Below are 9,604 nucleotides of genomic sequence, written 5' to 3'. Positions count from 1 at the left end.
TACTTGATGGAGCAGCTCTTCATAAAATCAAATTATACAATGCTTATGAAGCACTTATCAGAGTGTGAAGTAAACAGCATGCCTTCCCTTTAAGTAGGTGCAATTTAGGGGCTGGCATGGTGCTGCAGTGGTTAAGTTCATGTGCTCCTCTTTGGCAGCCTGGGGTTTGCAGACCCAGAACCTGGGTGCAGACACACACACAGTTTATCAAGCCATGCTGTGGCAGGCATCCCACATATAAAATAGAGGAAGATGGACACAGATGTTAGCTCAGGGCCAATCCTCCTCAGGGAAAAAGAGGAAGATTAGAGGAGGATGTTAGCTCAGGGCTAATCTTCACCAAAAAAAAAAAAGTAGGTGAAATTTATGTGTTCTGAATTGGAGTTCTTTCCAATATATTATGCTGCATTACTAATTCTTCATTAAAAATATCTACTGGGGCTGGCCCTGTTTTGCAGCGGTTAAGTTCGCACATTCCACTTCGGCAGCCTGGGGTTCGCCAGTTCAGATCCCGGGTGTGGACATATGCACCACTTGGCAAGCCATGCTGTGGCAGGCATCCCACGTATAAAGTAGAGGAAGATGGGCATGAATTTAGTTCAGGGCCAGTCTTCCTTGGCAAAAAAGAGGAGGATTGGCAGCAGATGTTAGCTCAGGGCTAATCTTCCTCACAAAAGAAAAAAATATCTACTTAAGATCATTCCCACGAACTTTTGGTTTTAGTGTTTTGGTTTTTGGTTTTTTAATGGAGCTCATCTACCCTGCCATTACTAGGGATACAGAGATGTTTTAGAAAGGTCCCCATTCATGTTGGATCTACTTCAGCTAATCTTACTTCTAAGGAGAAAGGGATGGATGGGATAATGAGTTAATTATTTGATTTAACTCTTACCAATTGGTTAATAGTTATGTATTCACTCTGATAAAAACTGTGTTGTGAATATTTTCAATGAACAGATTTGTAAGATAGTTTAAATATATAACACCTAAGGTATAGAAATTGGGCACCATGGCAAAGCAATAAATGACGTTTCTGATCAGTAAAAACCATTTATGTTCCACATCTGATACTTAGTGAGCTTCAAGACGGATTCTTGCTACCCTGGGAAGAACAAGGCAGACCACAATATACCCAAAAGTTCTATCTGTAAAATCGGGATAATTTCCCACTTGCCAAGTGCACATAATAATAGAACAAAAATCACATCTATGCAATGTAACTAGTGAAGTGTAGTATGTTGTGTATACACTACTGTAGTATGTATGAAGCTTAGTCTATAAACTCTTGTCTGAAAAATATCTCTTTTTAAAATTTTCTTTAAATTCTCTTGGTTAGACTTTGAGTCTCCATGGTACCCTCATACAGACTGTTTCTACTGCTTGCTGATCATACTTAAGGACTTGGAATTCCTAGGGGGCTCACATCTCTGGGACTCAGACTGTGAGTCCCTAGACATAACATGACAGCCTTTGTTTCTGAGTCTTTCGCTGTCCCTGGGAAGCTACCATGGAGCATGCTTCAGGCCACCTGTGCCCAGAAATTGATGACTTTGACTTCTTTCTAGCCTCTGAGAATCTCCCCAACTCTTAACCTGAAAAGTGCCCCTCCTTTCTACTATTCCTTTCTCCCATCTGTTTTTCACAACTCACTTCATAAGGAGTTTCAAGGAGTAAGATGGAGGGAACAAAGTTATTTTGGAATAAAGACAGATCAATCTTTTCCCCTCTCCTCTTCTTTTGTCTCCTCTCCTCCCTTCCCCTTCCCTTCTCTCTGTTCACTTTTTCACTCTCTCTTTCTTTTCCCTCTGTGTGTTTGTGTCTCTATTTCTCTTTCTACCTATCTCTTTCTGTGTTCCTCTTTCTCACACTGACTTTCTCGCTCTGTGTTTGGAACTCAGATGATAAGGTATTCTTTTTTAAATTATTGTTAACTTATACATATGTGATTTTATAAGTAATTTTATTTCTATTTAAATATAAAAAGTGCTTAACAACCAAAAATAAATAAAGGACATTTTAAAAATTGTAGAGGGAAGAACCATGCATGACTTCCTAGGTCTTGTCATTTATCTACATATAATATCTATCAGAACCTCTGTTGTCCAAACATCAGATTTTATCTACCTGAGCCTAGTTATGTAAACAAGCCTTTTAAATGCAGTTCAATGCTGATGACACTGCCTCAGACAGATCACTTGGTGGTGGCAGCTAAACATAATGGCACCAGGAACCCAGAAGCCAGGTTGTCACATCTTCTCTCTACTTAGCTATTCTTGCGACATACAAAATGTTATTTACATATTCTTATCCCTCTTTTCCTTATAGGGAAAATAACACCTGCACAAATATTGTTCTTACTGAAGTAAATGTGTGGTCCTCTTTATCACCCTCTGGAAGGCCTCTTTGATCTCCTTGTTCCTCAGACTATAGATAAGAGGGTTTAACATGGGGATAAAGATAACATAGAACACTGACAGCACCTTGTTCTGCTTCTTGGAGTGAGTAGAACTAGGATGCATGTACACCGAGAGGCCTGTGCCATAGAAGATTGTTACTACTAACAGGTGAGAGGCACAGGTATTGAAGGCCTTGGCACTACCTTTGATAGAGGATATTTTCAGGATGGAAGCTGCAATGAAGCCATAGGATAAGAGTATAACAAGGAAAGAACCAAATCCAACAAAAAAAGTTATGAGAAAAAGAATCATTTGACTGATGAAGGGATTGGAACAAGACAAGGATATGATGTGGGTTATGTCACAGAAGAAATTTGGAATGATATTGGGCCCACAGTAGTAGAGATGAAAGCAAGGGATTATTTCAGCTAAGCTACTAAGGAAACCACTCCCATAGGCCCCAGCAATCATCTTCTGACAGAGGCCAGGAGCCATGACCGCTGAGTACTGCAGAGGCCTACCAATAGCAACATATCTGTCATAGGCCATGGCAGCCAAGAGACAGCACTCCATCAGACACATCCAGCACCCAACAAAATACTGGGTGGCACAAGCAATGAATGAAATCGTTTTTTCTTCTTTTAAGAAGTCTGAAAGCATCCTTGGGCTGGTGGAAGAAGAATAGCAGATGTCTATAAATGACAGGAAACTGAGAAAAAAGTACATAGGTGTGCGCAGGTGGGAGTCCATCCTGATTAGGATGATAAGACCCATGTTCCAGATGAGAGTCACAAGGTAGATCCCTAGGAAGATTGGAAAGAGGATAGGCTGCACACCTTTTTCATCTGAGAGTCCCAGGAGAGCAAACATGTCCACAGAGGTACGATTTCTATCCCCTTCCATGGACCTGCTTGGTGACAGCTGCTGAGAAAACGATGAGAGAAGGAAATGGTTTTATTCTCAAAAAGCACAAAGAAATACTCTTCATTTCTTTCCAGTCATGCAGCTGACTAGATATACATCTTAAATCATCAATGTTGGGTTAATCTTTTTGTTCCATGTATAATCACCAAACTTAACTGAAAAATTTTCTTTCATAAGTACAGTCATTCTCTTTGGGGCAAAAGACAGTAATGAATATCATTGGTACATTATCTCCTAAAATGTCTTAATTTCATGTTTTACCATTTCAGGTTTTACAAATATATGAGAAGTGGAAATAGATTAAATTAGGAAAATACTGTCCTCCCTCTATATGGTAAAACAGAATGATTCTGATCAGCCACGCCTGTGAAATTAATTCAGTGCTTGAAAAAACCCCTGAATCATGCTGGACCTCATGGTCAATTGAGGATAGTAAAATAGATACTCTTTAAAATCCCTTTGGGAACTAATATTCAATTAATCTGCAGTCAGAGAGGGTAGACAATTCTATAACTGCATTTCTGGTTTCATAGAGCCTGGAGAGAAATAAGAATAATGCAATGGGATGGTAGGAAGAGTCATGCACCAAGAAATAGCTTGGAGCTCGATGTGACTTAAACTTAATGGCTCTATGAAGTCTCCTGAGAAGTTAGACAAGACCAGGTTGTAAAAGCCTGGTCATTATATGCCCATCCTTGCCGGTGCAGATTTTTATTACCTCAAATCAGAGATACTTATGAGTTAAACTGTCTAGAGCAATGATTCTGGATCATCTTTGAGTCAGTGATACTTTAAAAATCTGTTGGAAACTCTGGAACCTTTACACAGCAAATTACAACCACTTAACACCTTGCATATGGTTTTGTTGGATTCTCAATCATCCTGGATTTTATTATTGATTCCTAGGTTTGAGTCTTCTCCTATGAAGTAGAGTAACTTGAACTCATGTAAGGGTTAGAACGCTTAGGCAATGGGCATGGGGACTAAGAAACAGAGGCAGGATTTCTGGAAGTTCTTTCTCTTTTTCTCTTTGGAGCCAGTTCAAGGAAGGCAAGAACTAAGTCTTCAGGCCAAATGGTAAATAAGCAAAACAATATTTTTGCACTAGGCTCTGTATGCCCTCTTCAAGATGAAATAGCTGTCTTCTCTCTAGATGGTCGTTAGGACATGCCCCAATGCAAACACATTTTTTATTCAGATGACCTACACCAGAAATAAAATCATCGGGGCTGTGAAAGGTAGAAAATAGATGTTAAATGTGGCCTGGATTTTCCATATACAGGTAAAAGTAGAAGTCTTGGAGACCTCTCTGGAGAAAGGCTATGATATTAACGGAATAAGCTATGTGTATGAACTACAAATAAATACAGCATTAGCCATCCAGAATGTCTTCCTCCCTCCCAGCCATTTACCAGCCTCCTAGTTGCAAAAGTGAATGGAAAGACAAAATCACCATGGAAGCACAAGGTATAGCCTTAGAAACAATGTAAAACTGTTCATTTCCCAAAATCAGATCAATCATTGATTCTGGGGGCACCGTTTCAAGAAGAAATCTGAAGCAATGAAGACATTAATTAGAAAAGAAAGTCAAGATGTCTGCCATCAGTACAGAAGGAGAAATGGTAGCAGACAAGCTATGCATTTACCGTCTCAGACTTAGGTGTGATTCTGTCCACATGGAAACTGAATGGAAGGAGAATTTTGTGAGAACAGAGCAGAAAATTACATTCTTCATCATCAACGTAACCAATAATCATGACAACCAAATTTATTTATTGAGCAGCTACAGCATGTACCGTTCTTCTCTTTCTACTCACAGACGTATTCACAGCTTCCTCTAATGTCCATTCATTCAACACGGTAACCATGACTCTCGTATGCTGTCTACTAAACACAGATACTCCTCTGAAAATTGCCTCTACATTTCTATTATATGTCTCTGGGACCCCAATTAGATGTACATCATTGGATCTACTTGCTCTGCCCCCTACATCACTGAAACATTCATTATTTGTATTGCTCTACTGTGTTCTGTTTAATTTTTACAAATCTCTCTTCCAGTAAATTCATTCCACCATAAGTTGTGCTGATTGGCTATTTAACTCACTCATTAATTTCAAATTTCAATCATATTTTTTTTCTCTTGAGATGTTCCATTTCGTTCTTCCCAAATGGTCAGTTTTGATAGTCTCTTATTGTTTCTTCATACTTTCCATAGCATCCTTTATTTAAATGTATTCAACATACTTATTGAAGTTATTATCTAATAATTTAAATACATATATTTGCAAATCTGATTCCATGGTTTAAGGATATTTCTGACTCTTACCAAAGGCGCCCTGTTTATTAGTAGGCTTAGTGAATTTTTTATCTTAAGTTCATATTTCTTTAAAATTTATCTGTAGGAATCATTGATGCTTGTGTTTAAAATTTGTTTCTTCAGAAATGGTTTATATCACTTCTGTCAGATTCCAGGGGTAAAATATCAACCAAGAATCCCTTTAAACAAAAATTTTGACTTGGCGTTTTTTTGACAACACAATAGTGATAATATTTAGGCTGCAATCTACATAATTAGATGGATGAGAGTAAAAATTATCAAGACAAGGGCTGATATCAGCATTCCAGTGACTAAAGACATCCAACCATGAACAAAAGAGCCTGTGTGGAAGTTGTAGTAACCAGCACCAAATGCAAAGGGATCCAGGAGGAATCTCACCCACCTGTGCATCCAGTAATAAGCAGACAGACTTTGGTATGGGCTAGAGAGCCAGCAGGAGCCCACAAACCTGCCCCAAACCATCTTGGCCGTGGTCAGGTAAGCCTGGAGAGTGCACACTTGGGCAGACAACTGTGAATGAGAGAGATTTTGTGTAAGATAAGTCTTCTGGAGATGTGATTCCAGCACATTACTGAAGCAGAAAAAAGGTGTGAGTTTGGTCACAGTAAAGATAGGCAAAGGTGATTTCCCGGCACCACCACCTTCAAGGCAACACTGCAGAAGATGAACTACTCAGCAGCAGCAAACTGTCCTGCCAGAGGAAAGCAGCAGTGAGTTAGTGCCCAGGCTACTCCAGCAGGGCTGGACACAGCTGGAGAACCCGGTTCTCTCTAGAGGTATGTCAACTACAGGGGTGGATAGACCACGAGTGGAGGGAGAAGGGAGATCAGGTAAGAGGAAGATACTAATATCAAAGGGAATTAGAGGGGCACAGGAGCTCAGAATTTCAGCAGGAAGTCTACCCATGAGCCTCAAGGGGTACCTCAGCAAAGGATCTCCCCTCCAGATCCACTGGAACCCTCAACCACCCAGTGCTAAACCCATATCCCCCTCACTCTGCAACTAGCTCTTTGTGCACATTCCTGTGAGAGCAAATCTGGTAAATTGAGTCATCTCAAAAAAACAGACCTGTTTTGTGGACAAGGGAGAAACCACAAACATGAGCTGGAGTGCCACCTTCTGGAAAACAAAAAAAAGTTTCCAGTACCACCTAGTAAATGGCAACAACTAAAAACACAGTATCTTAAGAATTTGGCCACAAGAGGGAGGAAGAAGAGTGGAGCAGATGACTCCATACAAAGGCAGAGAAGACTGGAGACCCCTTACTTACACTACTCAGAAAACTTAACTTGAAATGAATTAAAGATTTAAACATCTAAAACCATAAAACACTTAGAAGAAGAAATATAGGAAAAGCTCCTTCACATCGATCTTGCAATGATTTTTTGGATTTGACACCAAAAGGACAAGCAACACAAGCGAAAATCACCAAGTGGGACTACATCAAAGTAAAAAGTTTCTACAAAGCAAAAGAAACAACCCCAAAACTGAAAGGCAACCTAGAGAATGGGAGAAAACAGTTGCAATCCATATATCAGATATGAGGTTATTATTTAATACATTTAGAGAACTTTTTCAACTCAGTAACAAATATCAAGCAACCTGATTAAAAAATAAGCAGTGGAACTAAATTGACATCTTTTCTAAAGAAGACGTTCAAAAGGAACATATAAAGATGCTCAATATCATTAATCATCATGGAAATACAAATCAAAACCATGATGAGATATCAACTCACACCTGTTAGAATGGCTATCATCAAGAAGACAAGAGTGAACAAGTGTAGGCAAGGATGTGGAGATAAGGGAACCATCACACATTGTTGTGGGAATGTAAATTGGTTCAGCCACTGTGGAATAAAATGTGGAGTTTTCTCAAAAAAATAGCAATAGAACTACCATATGATCCAGCAATTGCACTGCTGGGTATATATAAATGAAATAAACAACAGATATCCCATGTTTATTGCAGCATTATTCAGAAAAGCCAAGATATGCAAACACCCTAAGTGTCCGTCAATGCATGAATGGATAAAGAAGATGTTACACACACACACACACACACACACACACACACACAATGTAATATTACTGATCCATGAGAAAGAAGGCAACCCTGCCATTTGCAGGAACATGGAAGGAACATAAAGGCATTATCCTAAGTGAGATCAAGTCAGATAGAGTAAGAGAAAACTGTATGATATCACTTATGTGCGGATTTTAAAAGAGCTGAACTTGTAAAAACAGCAAATAGAATGGTGGTTACCAGATACTAGGGGTGGGGGAATTGGAGATACATTCTGTAAGGGTACAAACTTGTAACTACCAAATACATCCTAGAGATACAATGCACAGCCTAGTGATTATAGACAACAATATGCTGTCATAAACTTCACAGTTCCTAAGAGACTACATCTTTGTTCATTGAGGTAACATTGGCTTCTAACATATAATTTTCAGATGTACATCATTACATCTCAAAATCTGTATAAGCTAGACTCTTATTGTTCCCACCTCAAAAGAAGAAACGTACTTGTGTAATGTGGTAGAGGTGTTAGCTAGTGCTAGGATGGTAAGAATATTGCAATATCAAATGTAAGAAACCAATCTGTTCAACAATTTAAACTTACACAATGTTATAAGTCAATTTTATCTCAAAAAATAAATTTAAAAAAAAAGAACCAGGGAAGACGTTTTTACATTTTCTCTCTCTCTCAAACTAAAGCTGAGAAAGGTGAACATATCACTGTCTCATTTTGTGTAGTTTTTTTCTAGTTTGCCCTTGAGAATATCACCCTTTGAGAGTCCCTATTTTAAGTGGCATTATGGAGAAGGAATGTTGTCTCTGGGCCATTCTCACACCTTGTCTTTTTCTCCTACCCTTCATACTTTGCTCATTAAAACTCAGGCCTGGGGATGCCAGCCATTAGTAGATCCCTCCTGGGAAAATACTGGTCTCAGCCCACCACCCTGTGAGGTGTGTGCTTTTCTTTTCTTTTCTGTACCTTGATAAATTTATTTTATCAAGGTACTGATAAAGTACTGGCTTAGCCATGAAATAAAGTGTTTTAGATTGTATCTCGCATTATTGGTTTCCTTGAACATATCATCCACCATATTACCAGAAACACCTTTACAAATAATATTTCTATGAAAAGAATTGGTTAACCCAAATTATCACTTTTTTTCTAAAACCCCAAACTACTAGATTTGATTAATTTTTTCTTTGCTTCTAATATGATTGAGTTTTCCTGAAAATCAAGGCATGATATATTTATCGAGTGTGTTCTGTGTTCCAGGTGCTATTCTGAATATACTTTTATGTTTTACCTTATTTTAATTTTCAACAAATTTATAAGACATTTATTATTCCAATTTTACAGTTGAGGACACCCTGGGTCAGAGCATTAAATAGCTCAAGGTCACACAACCCATGATGATAAATCTTTGAAATTCTTCCTGGGTCTTAGGCCTTCACAATCCCTAGAGCAGAGCTCCTAATGACTCACCCAAGTGTTCCATAAAGCTTTAGTCTCCTGTGTTCCAACTCTTTTTTCTTCGTGGTGTACCCAGGTATTCAGCAACAGCCAACAAATATTTCAACTTCCAGATTTTGAGATTATCCCACTCCATCAGTGCTCTGAGACGAACTCATGGTCTTTTGTTAGTAATGTTTGGCTCACTCAGCCTGCCTTAAAAATGATCCAGCTGTGGGAGAAGAGGAGCTTAAAAGCTTATGAGCCTTCTCTCATAAATAAGAAAGGTCTTCAGAGCACAACTCCCCACAAAGAGGGAACAATTGAAATAGTGCAAGAGGTGAATAACTTCTCTCCTGGGTGATGGAGGGGAGACTAACTCTGTTACTTGGTCCCTTGTTTGGGGTGTTCATCTTTTGAGACACTTTTACATCAACAACCCTACATTCAGCCTGGAAAAATCATGGG

At 38.9% G+C, this 9,604-nt stretch overlaps 1 protein-coding gene across 1 annotated transcript; it reads right to left on the bottom strand.

The window, feature by feature from the left end:
* Positions 1-2,354: 2,354 nt before the first annotated feature.
* On the bottom strand, positions 2,355-5,188 carry LOC138916542 (olfactory receptor 5A1-like). Its single transcript, XM_070229167.1, has 2 exons — positions 5,138-5,188; positions 2,355-3,320 (listed from the first exon to the last, which is right to left on the bottom strand). The coding sequence occupies exons 1-2, from the start codon at positions 5,186-5,188 to the stop codon at positions 2,355-2,357; spliced, it is 1,017 nt and encodes a 338-aa protein (XP_070085268.1).
* Between the last annotated feature and the right edge of the window lie 4,416 nt (positions 5,189-9,604).

This window comes from Equus caballus, chromosome 12, assembly GCF_041296265.1.
Source record: "Equus caballus isolate H_3958 breed thoroughbred chromosome 12, TB-T2T, whole genome shotgun sequence".
Lineage (NCBI taxonomy): Eukaryota > Metazoa > Chordata > Mammalia > Perissodactyla > Equidae > Equus > Equus caballus.
The sequence above is the reverse complement of the archived record's forward strand: the minus strand, read 5'-3'. Positions and strand labels throughout refer to the sequence as shown.

Excerpts from the sequence above, each read along its gene's own strand:
- LOC138916542 (XM_070229167.1), bottom strand. The coding sequence starts at position 5,188 with ATGGTTACCGTGTTGAATGAATGGACATTAGAGGAAGCTGTGAATACG. Across the intron at positions 3,321-5,137 it reads AGGAAGCTGTGAATACGTCT|CAGCTGTCACCAAGCAGGTC; the intron begins GTGAGTAGAAAG and ends TCGTTTTCTCAG.